This window comes from Candoia aspera, chromosome 3 (genome assembly GCF_035149785.1).
Source record: "Candoia aspera isolate rCanAsp1 chromosome 3, rCanAsp1.hap2, whole genome shotgun sequence".
In the NCBI taxonomy this organism is placed as follows: Eukaryota; Metazoa; Chordata; class Lepidosauria; order Squamata; family Boidae; genus Candoia; species Candoia aspera.
The window spans coordinates 152,719,968-152,736,950 of record NC_086155.1 but is presented as its reverse complement, the minus strand read 5'-3'; the positions used below and the strand labels follow the sequence as shown (position 1 = coordinate 152,736,950).

At 36.0% G+C, this 16,983-nt stretch overlaps 1 protein-coding gene across 2 annotated transcripts in view; it reads right to left on the bottom strand.

Moving 5' to 3' along the window:
* Positions 1-267: 267 nt before the first annotated feature.
* TMX3 (thioredoxin related transmembrane protein 3) overlaps positions 268-16,983 on the bottom strand; it is a 32,342-nt gene continuing 15,626 nt past the window's right edge. For both annotated transcript variants that reach the window (XM_063299051.1, XM_063299053.1), the window contains 8 exons: positions 15,195-15,261; positions 11,639-11,737; positions 9,768-9,825; positions 7,977-8,030; positions 5,558-5,614; positions 4,246-4,375; positions 3,442-3,510; positions 268-2,193 (listed from right to left, as the gene is read on the bottom strand). In XM_063299051.1, the coding sequence (XP_063155121.1) occupies positions 1,930-2,193; positions 3,442-3,510; positions 4,246-4,375; positions 5,558-5,614; positions 7,977-8,030; positions 9,768-9,825; positions 11,639-11,737; positions 15,195-15,261 (798 nt within the window). In that variant the 3' untranslated portion in view covers positions 268-1,929. The remainder of the gene's footprint in view (positions 2,194-3,441; positions 3,511-4,245; positions 4,376-5,557; positions 5,615-7,976; positions 8,031-9,767; positions 9,826-11,638; positions 11,738-15,194; positions 15,262-16,983) is intronic.

Genomic DNA, 16,983 nt, shown 5'->3' with positions numbered 1-16,983 from the left:
TTAAACTGCACTGGACAGTAGGCATCACATGTAGATCTATTGACTATCCTTTGGCATTTTGAGCAAGTGTTTTGTAGCAATTAGAAGTGATCTCTGCTACATGGGTCAAGTCCAAATTTGAACGTCTGAAACATCTGAGAAAAAGTATTTATAAAACATTTCTATATTCTTAGACAAGTTGAATTTTCAATAAGCTTCAGTAAAGATAGAATAAACCTACACACACACACAATCAAGCAGTAACAAAACATTTCAGTTCACTATATATAGAATAAAGCCATTTATTCTTTGGATAGAGAGTAACTGCCAATAAAAGTACTTGATATGAAACCACAAGTAATATAAAGTATTTTTAAAGACCAATATTCATTTTTATCAAGGAATAGGGTTCTTGTTCTAAAAAATGTGTATGGTTATTTTTCAAAGCAACTGCAATAGTGACTGTATAATTTCCTTCCAATTAGTAAGATATTGTATGACAAAGAATTAGGCTTGACAGCTTTGCTTTACAGAGTTATCAGAGTTTGGCATAGGGAATGAAATTAGCTGAAGTAGGAAGCAGAAGATTCCTTAGCCTTAACTCCATATTTTTTTTAAAAAAGTTAAACTTAAAATTTATTTGAGTATTTTGACAAGGTATATAAGCAACTGTGCTGATTAAAGCCAAGTATTCCACCATGAGACACAAGCTTAGAATTTTTATTTTCAGTTTTTAAACTGAATGTTAAACAGCCATAGTCTTAAAAATGAGTAGCATAAGCTTGATTGCTATGGTAATCACCATGGTATCAATCCTCCAAGCATCACCCTATGGCTTATCCCTTGAGATCTCAACCCTGGAGACATGGTCCTTTCCATACCATGGGACAGTATGAGGGATGACATATATGATTAAACATATGACAAAAACCATTCTTACTTTAAATGCTGACCATGTTATGCATAATTAGTCTTCCCCATTCAACAGACAGACAGCAAAGATGTCAAATGCATGTTCAACGTTAGTAAGTTAATAAAATATTAATTTAAGGTTTCTTTTCAGCTGCAGAAACCAAATATGTAGCAAGGGTTTTGTAAAGTAGCCTAATGTTGTTTAAAGTTAAAAAAAAATGCCATTAACTATGCAGCAGCCACACTGGCCAAATTATTCTGCTAATGAAGCAATTTACAAATAGAATCCTGAGACTGTCATATAGTTAAGATACAGGGAAAATTCCTGTAAAGGAAAAATATTTATTACCTTTAAAGCAACATATTGGACCAATATAATGTAATGTAGTACCAACTGGACCCAGAGATCAAAAAGTAAATGCTACTTCTAAATTTACTAATCATATTAAAAAAAAAAAAAAGGCCAGGGAATTTGTAATACTTCTCTTTATCAATTCCATTTTGTAAAAGAGAAATTCTAAATTATTTTCTTTAAAAAAATACTGCTTTTTTGAAAGTATAGCTACTAAAATATGTAACATCTCAAAGTGTATTTCCCATGAAAGATTTCTACAGCTCAATATTTATAGGTTTTATTCTAAACTGAGTTAATCCCTGCTGAAGGGAGGGAGGGAGAGAGGGAGGGAGGGAAACAATGAATGAATGAATGAATTACTTTGGCCATAATGGTAAAATTGTTTTTAATTGTAAATATCAGTACTCAAAAGAGAAGTAAGAGGGCTTTTTTTTACCCAACTCAAAATTTATCCTGTAAAATAACTCATCTGCTTTCCTGAATTTTCTTTTTAAGCAGAATAAAGATAATAAGAGACTTTGAAACCCCAACTCCCACCCCATTCTTCTTCACAGCCAAGCAACTTGAATGCATGCACATAACACAAATACATGAAAAAGTTCTTATCTCTGAAGATCACAGGTATAATTGAATTCAATAAATAAGTCTCTATTTGGAAATTCTACAGAAAAAAAGTTAACAATTTAGTCTGTCTTTTTTTCTAATATAGTTTTCTGTTCTTGCTCTCTCTCTGGAAGTTCTATAGGACTTTCACTGTTTTCCTCTTGTTCTTCTTCAGTGCCTTCATCAGTTAGATCCCTGCTTGTAGTTTCCTTCTTAGATGCCTCTGCTTCATCTGACCCTCCCTCAGTGTCAGCAGTGCAAATCCCGTAACACATGATGCTGATGACACCCAGTGGTAGACCAAAGAGAAAGCAACCAAGAAGTGGGGAACTCTTGAAAACAGACTGTTAAGAAATAATTGACCATCAGTTATATTTTCGTAACATTCTGAACAACATGGGGACAATGTTTCCCACAACTTCCATACACTTATATAATAACACATTTTAAGAAGAATCAAGGTATGGAAAACATCATTGACTGTCACACATAAACTTTAATGAAAGAAGTGGGAAGACTGTTGGGCAGGGTTTTTTTGCTAGTATCCTTACACCCTTTTTCTTCCTGCCTCATGACTCATCCTTTGGGCAACAACAGGCAGACAGAGTAGAACTAGCAACGTTGCTAATGCCTGGTAACTTAAGGAATATGCACATGAATGTTCCAAGAAAGGTTTCAGGGAAAGCCTGGGTGGTTCCTCCCCATTTTTTCCTTTTTTATACATTGCCTCTTCTACCTTCAGAACTCTGTGTATTATACTTTAAATAGATCCATTTAATTTTTGTTAACAGGAATTTGCAAGGTGGTCCTTTAAGGCACATACATGCGAATGTTACTCTTTTGGAACTAAAATTTTAGATCTTATTCCATATGTGGAGGATGGCCTAGACTTAGATTATTTAATATTTTAAACCTCACAGTAGAACACAACGTAGACATGGAAAACTTTGTTGAGGTCTACATAATAGTGGTTTTATGTCAGCTAGTGTTTTTGGAGAGCCAGCATCAACATGAATGTTTTTGTGTGCATTCAATAGAATCCAAAACAATTGGCATGGCCATAAAAAATATAAGCTCAAAGTACATAGGTATATATGTGCAAGAGGAGAAGAATGGGAAGGAAACTGCACAATTTGAAATAATGTAAGCAAATGCTCTCCCTTGTCCAGTATAATATCTAGCAGCACTCAGCATAACAACTTCCAGCAGCACAACATCCAACTGAACACATTTTGTAAGTAATAGGAATGTCGGCCAGTCACAGAAGGAAAACAAAATTATAATAGTTAGATGTTATGTTCTCTGGGGGAAGAACAGACAAGGGAAGACTGATTTGGGTAAAAATCTCCACACTCTACCTGTCAATTATTCAGATGTACTATGACAGATTCAGATACTATCCCATTACTACCAATGACACATTTTATATGCCAACAGGTTTGTTTCAAAAACAAGATGTAGTGTAACCAAGACAAATCCAACAAACTTAATAATATGATCGAATGAAATCTTTCCGGATTCTTTCTGTGTTTAGCATGAGATGCAGCTATTTTAACTTGATGGATACAAATACTGTATAATACTTTACGTACTCCCACTGTGGACTTGGCATCATAAATTATTCTCTTGATTCGTTGAAGAATTCCATCTCCACCATATGCCTGAAATTTGAAAAATAAAATGCTAAAGCAGCATCAGCATTATTTATTTATATTTTAGTTTTCAATTACCTTATTATGCAATGTCACCTTACCAATACTTCCTTATAGAAATATTGTTTCACTGAAGGAGAAATTATCTTTTCCAGAGTAGGGGATTCTACCTTATTCCTGCACTGAGCAACGCAGTTGGACCCAATACAGCCTCTTCCAAGTGTATGATTCTATTATCCCACAATATTTACTGTATCATGAATGTTGTGATATGCAGATATTTTCATTATTTTCCCTAATTAACTTTTTTCCCCCTAAAGGAGATGCATTACTTTGCCTAAAAGAGCTCCCCACACCCCAAGTGCTGTTATTTAGAAAGCCTAAAATAGTAGTAAAGTTATTACAATTATGTACCTAAGTGGGTTTCCCATGTATCTTTCTTGGAGAACCTCTGCTCATTTTTTTCACTCCTTCCAGCTCTCCCATCACCTCAGTCTTATTCCTCTCCAACACTACCAAGTTCTTTCCATGACTCAGTATATTATAATCAACTACGCTATAGACACATTCCAAATAATGAGGTTAGCAACCCTCCAAAGATTCTGAATTGTTTTTCAAGTAAACACATTTAAAGATACCTTCAAGCAAGACAATTCAAATGTAGTAAGATAACTAATGAACTGCTCTAATATTTTTGGCAATTTGAAAAGCTGCTGAGATTTTGAATAAATGTGCAATACTTACTTCTGCTGTGCCTTCCAAAATTTCATTAATGAACTGGACCAGATCTTCAATGCTCTCTATTGGTTTATGAGGTAGGAAATATTGTTGATTGGATGTATTCAGGACAACAATAGTGGGGATTTTCAAATCACTGAAACAATAAAACTGAACAATTCAGAAACTGAAAAATAACTAGTTCATTAATAAAGACCCGAAAGAATGAGCACACTGTTACCAAAATAACTAGGCAGATGAGGGCTTTTTTATCATATTACTTCTTACTGAATCGTTATGGAATTAAACTTGGGACTGATAGGTTGGTTTAACTTATTTCTTACATAACTATAATAGTTATGGCTAATTAATCTTCCATTCCAAAGACTCTAAAGTATTCTTCACAGTTCTGTCTAGCATTCCATTCTACTCAACATCCACATTAGTCCGTTAGGACAAACCAATCATGCATTAATTGTGCTACAAACTAATGGTACTGTTGTCTTGCAGTCTTATTATTTACCCAGTGAATGACTCTGATGAGAAATTAAAGGTATTATAACTGAATCCAGAGAACACTAAAGCAGTGGTCAAAAAATTACAGGATATAGTACAGGACAAAAGCCACAGCAAGTATTGATAAAGTTTCTGTGATCTCCCTTTTGCAAGTTGTCATTACAACTTATTACTAACTCTTAATTCCGAGGGAGGTGTGTGTCTTCTGTAGTCAAGCACAAAACAAACAAACAAAAAACCTGGGTGGCCTTCTAAAGGACATACATGATCTGATATTACCATTGGTAGGCACAGTGCATAATCCTTAAATTTTACAATACAAATAAATGCCAAATCCTTTTCAGCTCCTGAAAATTAGCTATTTGATGCTGCCATCTAGTGGAAACACATTTAAATAAAAATGTTAATATCTTTGTTGTCTTTATTAAAGAGTTTCATTGAAAGACACACTTTTATTCTCCATCTAAAAACATTACAAAAAGCTTTCAGAAGAAAATGACAACAAGCCATAAGTCTAGACAAGACTAATTTTGACACAATCTACATGTCCATTTTCCAGATGCAAAAAGATTTTAAGTCACTATTACCCCAGGGAAAGAACATGAGGAATCAATCCATTTTCATTAATGCAGTGATCATACAGGATACCTTACCCTACACTAACCAAAAACAGTTTTTCAAAGGCATATATAGCATTTTTGTATCTTAGGTACTGGCAAACCAATTTACAATGTATAAAATAATAATTTTTGAAGCAATAAAGAATTCTATAGATATGCTATTAAATAGCACCATGCAATCTTTAAAGAATGGTTTTACTCACTCCATTAGTAAACTATTAATGTATTCATTTCCATCCATATAGCCAAATTGGAAGTTTCTGTTAAAAAGCAATTCACAGAATTATCCATTACAGAGATCTTAAAATAAATAATGATCTTCGTAAACAAACAAAAAAAGATGACATCAACAAATCCATTTAATGAAAGGAAAATCCAAAGAAGGAAAAGGAAGGAGGTTCAATTTTTAGAATATCAGGAGCAGATGAAGACAACTGATTGTCTAAGATTACATCCTCAAAACACACTAACACAATCACTGGTAATAGGAGAACGGCTGAGGAAAAAAGCAACTAAGGATTTGAAAATGAGATAGCTGAAAATGTAGTATTATATCCCTCCACCTGTATGCAACTTTTGTTCTAAAATTTGCTTTACAACATGCACTGGGACAGTCCTGATAGCAGATTGACTGCCCCTGAGCTTTGGAAATCAACTAGGGTAGGTGAAGTTATTACATACCTCTAGCCAGCATTCCTCAACCTTGGCAACTCTAAGCTCTGTGGACTTCAGCTTTGCTGGCTGGGGAATTCTCGGAGTTGAAGTCCACACAGCTTAGAGTTGCCAAGGTTGAGGAACACTACTCTAAGCCCTTGCTCATTTGTCTCATAATTAATTATAAAGTCAGAATGAGACAATCTTGCGATAAAATTCATGGGCAACAGCAACATAGAGCTCTGTAAGGTTCTGCATGTAGGTCTCTCTGAACTACTAAACTATTCTCAAAAGAGCAGTGCAGGACAAACCTTTAGTACTGCACTAAGGATTTGATAGCCAGATCTCAAAACTAAAACAAATAAAAGGATCTTACTACTCATGATCTATGATGATGATGATAATGATGATGATTTATATGGCCATCCATATCAGATAAGCAACTCTGGGTGGCTAACACAATAAAAGCATCAATACAATAAAGGATGCCATAAATAAAATGCATAAAAGAGAAATGGCCACCAAGGATAAACCAATTAACAACAAATACATTCCCCCCATGATTCCTACACCTGAGAGAAAACAGCTCTTAAGAGCTTCACAAAAGGCCAGCAGGGTTGGAGTAATCTAAGGTTGGGAGGAATGGTGTTCCAAAGGGCAGGTGCTGCTACAGAAAAGTTGTGTTTCCTGGTCCTGCCAGATAACAGTCTTTAACTGATGGGACCTGGAGTATGCTCCTTCTTCCAGATCTGATGGGAGGGGTAAAGACAATCAGAGGGAGACAGTCCCTCAAATAACCTGGACCCATGCCATGAAGGACTTTGGAGATGACAATCAGCACCCTGAATTGCACTCAAAAACCTATTGAGGGCCAGGGCAGCTCGTGAAGCAAAGGTATAATATGGGCATACTGATCTAATGCTGTAACATGGGCATACTGATCTCCTGATTATTAGACAGAAAAATTACATGAAATTAAACCAAATTGTAATACAAACAGCTTTTTTTCTACTCTTTTGATCTACTCCTCCTTTTAGGGGGAGATGGGCGGTGATAGAAATGTGAATAATAAATAAATAAATAAATTTCTATAGCAATTTATAAGGTCTTAGCAGATAGCAGTACCTAGTCTCAACAGAATAATTAGCTTACCATAGGCCCTTACTAGATGTGTTGAGAAAATGGGGAAAATGTTTTGTTTCAAACCTTCAAACAAACCACTGCATCCCAGGTTAGCTTCCCTCTTTTTCCTCTGCAGCCTCCACTGCAGCATATCCCATTGGTTCACCATTTAACTTCTTCTGTTCCCTCCCTCCTCTCAATAGCTGCTGTATAAGTCCCATCTTGACATATCCCACTGGCCCACCCATTTTCCATCCTCCCAGTGCCCTTCCTCTCCTCAGCCACCAGTAAAGTCAAAACATGATACAGCTACTGACCCACCTACCTCCTGTTCATATTAGGGCCTTCTCTCCCTCCCCTTGACTAGCATCACTAATGGCTCAGCATGGCATATCCTGACAGATAAGGTAACTATTTTATAACAAGAGCTGATTTGTAATTATCTGCTGCTGCTGTTTTATGCTCTTCATTTTTTAACCTTCCTGTTTAATAGACTTTTTCATATTTTTTCATGCTGTATATTATTAGCTGTTAGCTGCCTTGGGTTACACTGTAAACATTATACGGAAAAGCAGAATATATTTTGAAATGCGTACATAATTTTAAAATGCAGAAGACTGCAAATGTTTACATTCCAATCCAATCCCTATTTATCAAAATTAAACTCCACTATATTCAGTGGACATTTATTTTCTAACATGAGGATTCTCAAATAAAAATATCTTACCTATTAGTGATCACAAATTTCTGAGTAGCTCAATAAAATCTACCAGAATTGTCTATGTAATGCACATAACAGAAGATGCAGAGCTAGAATATAAAAATAATAAATTGTAACATAATTACCTCTGAAAATGGCTTCTGTAATTTTTAGCCACTTCCTGAACAATAGACTTCAACCTGTAAGAGAAAAAAAATCATAGGATTTCTACATCTTTTAAGCAATAAGACACAATCGTCAAAGTATACAAAGGAAACAAAGAACACAAGCATGAGGCCAGTTAATAAGGGATGAGGTATACCTGGGCATGACATCTGAATTCCTCTGCAAGCCCTTTTTTGCATCAAATCTCTTTTTTACTCTACTTTAATTTCAAATTAGAAAGAAAAAAAAAAACCCTCCACTGTTGTAGAATATTAGGAAATCTGTGCCAAAGAGAAACAGTGCATCATTCTTTGATTAATAGAACTGCCTATTCAAAAATGGATAGATTGCACATGTCTTGAATCTAATCCTTAATAAATATCCTCTTATGTCCCCATGATGACGACTTTCAAAATGCATTTACACAGAGGTTTTACGTGGCTGGGGGGGGTGTAATATTACAGCTAACAATAATTTTATAAGAAATACACAATTCATGCAAGACTTAAGCAGCAGTATTTGGTTTTGCAGTCATAGATACAGACAGGTATTTAAGTATGGCAGTACTCACGGAGTCAGTTGCCCATGAGACAGATTTCTAGAATAACTTTTGCTTGAAATTGCTTAATAGCTGGGGTGGTAGTCCATGTAATACTAGAAGCTGTTCCTTATCAAATATTTAAATATTTTTTTGGGGGGGGGGGAATCATCCCCTTGGCCAATTGTTCTATAAGTTGATTGGTCAGGCTACCACTAAACATTCTTCTGCAGCTCTGGTATAAAAAACAAAGGAACTCGAGGCCTCCTTTGTTGTGCTTTATTCTACTGGAACACAGCCTACTTTGACTATTCTAGCGTACAATTTCAAACAGGATTGAACCAACAATCACCCCATGTAGAATTTACCCAGAATTGGATTGAATCCAATCCTTCTCAATGCAGGAATTCAAATGAAAGTATCCCAGTAAAAGGCTGTTAGCCACTGTCTGAATGAAAACTCACTACCTCTCTGGGTATCAGGTTACACTTTCAAACTGTTCTTGGGCTTAGAAAGTCTTTTCTCCTAATATTTAATCAAAAACTGCTGTCCTGTAAATGTAAAATTATATTCTTTGATCTGCATGTTGGAATGACAGAGAACATTACTGGATCTTTCTTTTGGGTGGCATCTTTTCAAGAACTTGAAGAGTGCTATCATTACCCCGCCCCGCCAGGCTTCTCTTCTAAACACTATTTCTTCTTTCTTCAACCTCTCTTCATAGGACGTCATTTTAAGTCCTATAATTATCTTCTTTCTCCTTCCTTAAACCTGTTCCAATCTGTCTGTAACATTCTTAAGAGGCAGCGCCCAGGATTTGACACAATACTCAGGATGACATCTGGTTAATACAGAGTAAAGTGGAAAGTTCAAATATATCAGTTTAAAATAACAAGCCATAAAAAGATAATAAAACTGGCAACAGTCTCTCTCTGAAGTCTTTGTCTTGTCAACGAAAGGTTTTTTTTAAAACCTGGGCTGATTTTACTTTTTAATTCATAAATTCTTTTAACATATTTTAATATATATTAAAGGTGGGTCTACTGGTTTTTCTGACAGCTTTATTTTGTTATTTGTTCCCTTATTGTTATTTATATTTTTAAAGTGTTCTTATTATGATACTTAAATTATGGATATTATATACATAAAGTCACTATTTTAAAAAAAAGTTCAAATACTTCAATTTTAAAACAACAAATCATGTTTTAACACAAAACATAACCCCTGGACCTACCTTGCATGTTCAGCAGAAACATTTTTATCATCAATAACTGCAACAGCCACAAGTTTTCCTAAAATAAAGTAAGATACATAATGCTTATTTGTTTTGATTTATATTCTATCTTTAAGTTAGCATTCAAGGCAGCCAATAAAATTTAAAAACAAAAACAAAATCTAAGTTTAAAATACAGATTAAAATTAACAATAAAATAAATACAAAGGGCGTCTAATTTAATAACAGATTTTCAAAACACTTAGAGAATGGGGAGTGGGGCAAATACAACTCCTGAAAGAGTATGTACCCTACTTTGGGAACAGAGCAGATGGCGGCCTTTTCCTATGTACCATCTGACAGTGGAGGCATCTTCAAAGAAGCCTCTCTTTTAGATCTTATCAGGCAGGTTGTAATGGGAAATATTGAATACAGGTAGTCCTTGTTTCACAGCCACTCATTCAGCAACTGTTCAAAGTTATGATGGTGCTGAATGAGGGGTGGTTATGATAAGTCCTCATAATTAGAGCCGTCGCAGTGTCCCTGTGGTCATGTGAACGTGATTCGGGCACTCGGCAACCAGCTTGCAATTATGATCTTGCAATGTCCTGCAGTCATGTGGTCACCATTTGTGACCTTCACTGCCAAATTCCAACAAGCAAAGTCAATGGGGAAGCCAGTAGGAGGTCACAAATAGTGATCACTGTCCTAACAGTCAGAAATCACGCTGAGACAAGGAGTAGGTCTCTAGTGTTTATTACTGCTACATAAAACAGAATCCTAACAAACTGAAGAAGCGTGGGAAAAACCCAGACAGATAAACCCCAAAAGTTAAGGCGGGTCTGATCTGTGTCTCTTTGAATGGCTGCTTAATTCCTCAGTACTACGCATGCGTTTTCCCCACTGGATAGAGGCCCCTTCCAGCTCGCCATCAGTACTCACGACAATCACGTTATCATGGGACACTGCGACCGCACGGGATTCGCCTAATGATGGCAATTGGGACTGCTGGGACTGCTGTTATAAGTCTGCACAGTCACATGACATTGTGCCTTATGACTTCATCACTCAGCGACAGAGTTCCCGGTCCCAATTACCATTGGTAAGTGAGGAGTACTGTACACCCACATAGAGAAAGGTTTCTTAGATTATTTAATCTTAATTCCCCAGACAAAGGCCATGACATAATTATTTAGACAGAACCAATGGGGGACTCCCCCTCTTTCTTTCCCTCTAATTAGTCACACTTTTACATCACTTTAAAAGTGCCCTCCCCCAAGTACACAAAGAGGAGGTGGACAACCAGATATATTCTAGCAGCAATGAATCACAATTCAATCCAGATCTTCACAGCAACACTGGTCTTCTCTCTCTTCCTACCTCATCAGCAGCAGTCAAATTTGGAATTGTTCCCACAATATCCAAGCCCACACTCTTCCAATAACTCTACTTTGACTAAGCCCAGATGCTGTGCTGGTCCACACAGGAAATAGTAAAAGCAAGACAACACTAAATCACATTGCCTAACATGGAATTTTGAATATTCCACAGCACAGAATATTCCAAAGTGTCATGGTGCTTTCTTCCATACTCAGAACAAAACATTCAAACACATACGTTTTGTTCCATGCACAGAACAGTTGAAATGCCTGCTTCAAGCATAAAAACAGTTCACACCCTGTGCGAAAGGAATCTGGAGACACATCAAGTTGTTTCGGATACTAGGAAAAACTGTAGGTATTTCACAATCCAAAATAAAATGCATACTTAAAACACATTTATTTACACAGTTCTTTCTGGCACAGCATACAAGAATAAAGAAATTATTATTTTAAATTGAGATTGACATTATAAAGATATATATGATAAATTGTGAAGGACAATCATCTTACCTGTGTCTCCAAGCTCATAGAGTGTAAATCCATCTATACTAAGGTACCCCTGAAATCTTTCCCTATTTATCCAGGCTGACAAATCACCATCTTCATACTCTTTATGGAAAAAAAGGGAGAAAGTGAGAGAAAATGAAAATATGTACTTAATCAAGAGTTATCTCCTAAGCTCAACAATAGGACATAAGGGCCATATGTAACAATTCAAAACTCTAATTGTGCCCCAAAAATGCCTCCCAGAAAATGAGAGGAAATGGAACCACCCCCTCATGCCAGACTATCAATACACATTCCTATAAGGAAGAGATGCACTTGGTCACATACTGAGTAAGATATCCTAGCTCTTCCTCTGCTGGAAATAGAGAGGAGTTGTTTTAAAAACAAAGGACAGAACTAGCAAAAAGTTAGTGGAAAGAGACTGGGTAATGAACAGGGTTTCGACCTCACCAAAAGACGCTAATAAATGGCTGCAATACACCAAGAATTTGGAGGAGATCCAATTAAAGGAAGAAGAGACATTTACCCCAAGAAGATTCTATTTCCCCAGAAACAGGTGACATCTCTAACCAGGAACTGATGTCAAGATTTTGATTTCTGTTTATCATGCTAGGCTAAGTCTCTTGCCTTTTATTTCTTACAATTTATGAAATTTAATTTAACTTCACCCTTCCTTCTTCAGACTAGGTTCAAGTATAGCATTTTTTCCTTTGGAATATATTTGTGATTTCTAATAATAATATGAAATATCTCAGGGATCTTTATGGATTCTGAGATTCTGAGAGCTTTCTATATGTAGCAGACCTGAGCCATCTTGTAGTCTTCCCAGAGCATTATATTTGGAGATTTTCTATTTACTGAGTCTCACAGGTTCAGGTAATGTACAATTGTTACAAATAAACAAATTAATACATACGTAAGCAGCTGTTGCTTTCTACAACACTGAGCGTTTGCATTTTAGTATTTAAAGTTTTAATTTTTATTTTTTACAATATATATATGCCTGAGGCAGCAGCAGACATGGAAGGAAGATCAAGCAGAGGAAGTGCCATGGCAAGACAAGACCCTGCATGGGATGTACCATCGACAGATAGCTGAGGTGGCTGACATTGGGCAATCCTACCAGTGGCTGGAAAGGGCTGGACTAAAAGACAGCATGAGGCACTGATCATAGCAGCACAAGAACAGGCACTAAGCACCAGATCCACAGAAGCAGGGGTCTACTGCACTAGGCAGAACCCAAGGTGCAGACTGTGCAGAGAGGCCTCAGAGACAGTCCATCACATAGTGGCAGGGTGTAAGATGCAGGCAGGAACAGCAGACACTGAACAGCACAACCAAGTAGCTGGCATTGTGTACAGGAACATCTGCACAGTGTATGGGCTAGACCCTCCCAAGTCCAGATGGGAGATTCCATAGAAGGTCATGGAGAATGACAGGGCTAACATCCTGTGGGACTTCCAGATCCAGACAGACAGGCAGGTACTGGCCAACCAACTGGACATCATGGTAATAGACAAGGACCCGAAGACAGTGGTGGTGATAGATGTAGCAGTGCCAAGTGACAGCAACATCAGGAAGAAGGAGTATGAGAAGCTTTAGAACTACCAGGGCCTGAAGGAAGAACTAGAGAGAAAGTGGAAAGTGAAGGCCAAAGTGGTTCCAGTGGTGGTAGGGGTACTTGGGGCTGTGACTTCCAAGTTGGGAGAGTGGCTCCAACAGATCCCAGGAACAACATCAGAGCTCTCTGTCCAGAAGAGTGCAGTGCTAGGAACAGCTAAGATACTGCACAGAACGCTCAAACTCCCAGGCCTCTGACAGAGGACCTGAGGTTGAGGAAGACACATACCACCCATAGGGGTGAGAAGGGAATTATTTTATTTTTATATACTGAAAGTTAAGATTTTGTACATTCTTTGTGAGATTGGTTTATTTTCCTAAGTGGGAAGTACAGGCAAAATCCTGTAGCTACCACTTCTCTATTCTATCCTATAAGAGAACCCACAATGATGTCAGGAACAACTCTCAGTAGCAGTGCAGAGGCGTTCAAGAGAGAGCAAGAGGAGAACCAGAGCCTATTTAAGATCCAAGAACAGGATTAAATATCTGCTGCAGATATTTAAGACAAAAGACAAGGATCAATGAAAATATAAGGAGAAATGGAGAAGGCAGAAAGGTATATCTATTTCTTCTTTCATTATTCCTGGCGCTTTTCTTTTGTTCTCCACATGAGACAAGAAAAGAGAACAAAGATTCATATAGAACTCTGTGTACAATCACCCTGCAGAACTGTGCATTAGTATGAAACTTCTGTTATAACTTATGGAGTATGCTGATAATTCAGTGTTATATTCTCATTCCAGGTTGTTCTAAGAGAGAATATATCAGCCCTGCAGTACGCTCCACTATTAATGTAGAGGATACTAAAATTTTCTAGATGACAGAAATGGAAAATGACTCTGAAGAGCTTCAGGAGGATCTCTTTAAAGAGAATGGTCAACCAATTGCCAAACGCAATTCAATTAAGCAAGTTTAAACTGATGCACATTTAGGCCAAAAAAAAAAAAGATGTAACAAAGTAACAAAGCACTAACAAGCTATGGTAAAGTGTTAATCAAAAAATGCAAATTAGCCACCAGGAGTATATTAGATGCTTGAGAATTTTTAGCAATGAGTCCTGGGAGCCAATATTTTTTTTTAAATAGCAGCAAGGGAAAAAATAACAAATTTAAGATAAATTCAAATATTTATTGTTTAAGTAAGGCTTCTATTGTATATGGAACAGTAATTTCATTTAATCTACCCCTTAGTAGAATATTTCAATGTGTATTAACCAAATCAATTAATAACGGTAATTTAATCAGGGTATAATGATAGACAATAATAATCTTGATGATTAACTGTAATTATAATGTAGCCAACCAAATGGAAGAGTTAATTTGTTTGCGTCAATAAAGAGGGCTTGTTACCTCACTCCTCTCCAGGCTTTGTCCAGGACTATAATTGTCAATAAATCAATTAATACTTCAATGTAACTGTATCCTGGTTTTCAGTTTAAACACAGCCCAGGTAGGCTTATTAGAAGCCAAGAATTTAGAGGAAGTAGTTTTTAGAACAAAGAAAGTTGTACCAGTGTCAAAATAGTTTTTTTGGCCAGAAACAGACACACACATAAGGAACCAAACTGGTCAAGATACACCAAAGCAGATTCATTGTCCTATACTAGCAATTTAAGATTTTGTTTTACTTCCCAGCATAACATATATCCCTAGGATTTCCTGGTGTCTTCTATTCAAGCACTAACCACAGCTGACTTGCTTAGGTCAGCAGCATGCTGCAGCCTACAGACACATTTATTAGTAATTCTCAGGTAATCTGCAAATAATCTAACTTGACACTGAACTGCTTTTGAATCTGTAAATATGAAAAGACAGTGTACTGCCAAATAAACATGCTCCTTTTTTAGAAAAAGAAAAAAATAAGGAATACCTATGGATACAAATATTAAGTTCCATAAACATATAACCTATCTATGATAAGAGCATATGACTGAACTTACCATCATACACAAAGTAAGTTCCATCTTTAAAGACTAGAACAGCTGGCATCTCAGGGAGTGTCACATACTGAAAGAATAAATTGAGAAAAAAGCAGAATGGTTTAATTACAAACTGCCTTTATACATTTTATACATTTTATACCTTTAGATCCTATGATTTTTGTTAAGTAGACAATACTTATTTTTAACTTCCCAGCTGTTAATAGTACAATAAAGAAAACTGGCAATAGAAGTATTTAGTCTCTCTGAAGTCTTTCTCTTGTCAGCTAAATATTTTTTTAAACCCAGAGCTGACTTACTTTTTAATTCATAAATTGTTTTAATATATTATATATTAAAGGTGGGCTTATTGGCTTTTCTGACAGCTTTATTTTGTTACTTGTTCTGTTATTGTTACTTATATTTTTAAAGTATTTTTACTGATAGTTAAATTAGGGATATTATATACATAAAGTCACTATTTAAAAAATAAAACAATGATAAAAGTATATGTTATTGTCTGTGTCCCTTCTTTTCCTTCTTCCTCTCTTGGATCATGGAAAAATTAGGCTGATTTCATAACAGGAAAAAAAAGGAAATATAAAAATAAAAATTTATTCACAGATGTACTGTACCTGGCAGGAAGCAACCCAGAATTGCCTTTTAAAAGGACAATTCAATTTTGTTTACATTTTTCCACTACTATACTAAGCAAAGAATCTAGTTTATGTATTACGTATTAAAAAAAGATCTTTAAATTTCATATAATGTATACATGTTTAATAAGGTGCTCTTAACAAATCTAGAGAAATTCCAGGTAAGGTACATTTTGGGTCTTTCATAGAATTTGGAAACTTGGATCTTCATTCTTTTTTTCTCCCAATTTTTCAGTTTCAAACTCTGAAGATAACAAAGAACTCCAGAACCCAAGGTAGAATGATCTCTCGAGCAATGTAGAGCTGAGATGATCCCTTGAGTTTGAATCAGGTTTCATAACTTCTCCTCATATAATAAAGCCTCAGGGTATACTAAGGTCAGTATAAATACTTTTAACAGAAACAATTCAGTTATGTTTTCAAATAAATGAAAACAATTAATGTTCTTTGCCTGTTTATATTAATGGGAAGCCAGCCAAAGCTATGGCCATCTTTGTAATAGGATGTACCTTTTATTTTGCCATATCAAAACATACAAAATGCACTTAAAACAAAATGAAGATGTAAGGCAGTATCAGGTCTTTATACAACCTGTAATATCAAGTATATATGAAGGGGGCTATAATTTCAACTTGTACTAATAAAAGAATACTACCTTGTTCTTACTAAGGCCATGACTAAAGGCAAAGTCAATCACACAAATTAACAATTTAAAACATATATTTTTCTGTAGTTCAGCTCTGGATACTAGGAAAACATAAGAGGCAAGAAGCACTCAGAGATACTTAAGGAGGGTTATCAAATGTTTGTTTGGGGAGGTGGTAATCAACATCAATTGTTTTCCAGGCTCAATTTAAATTGTTCTTCACCTTTAAAATCATGAACTGCTGAAAGCCTGGCTCAGCAATGATTTGTCTCATGAGCCTACCTAGTTAGTAAGATCTGCAGGAAGGCCCTTTGAGGATATTCATTTTCAGAGAGCTATTTCTCCAATCCATATGCAAGGTTGTTTGCCTACATTGCTTCCAAACTGAGCTCTCCTTCAAGAATTAAGATTAGTCTGCCACTTTCTCAGCTTTCTAAAAAGGAATTAGCACATTTGTTTGACATTTTAAATTTTGAGTAGTGGTTTCTCAGTGAAAGTTGTTTTTCTG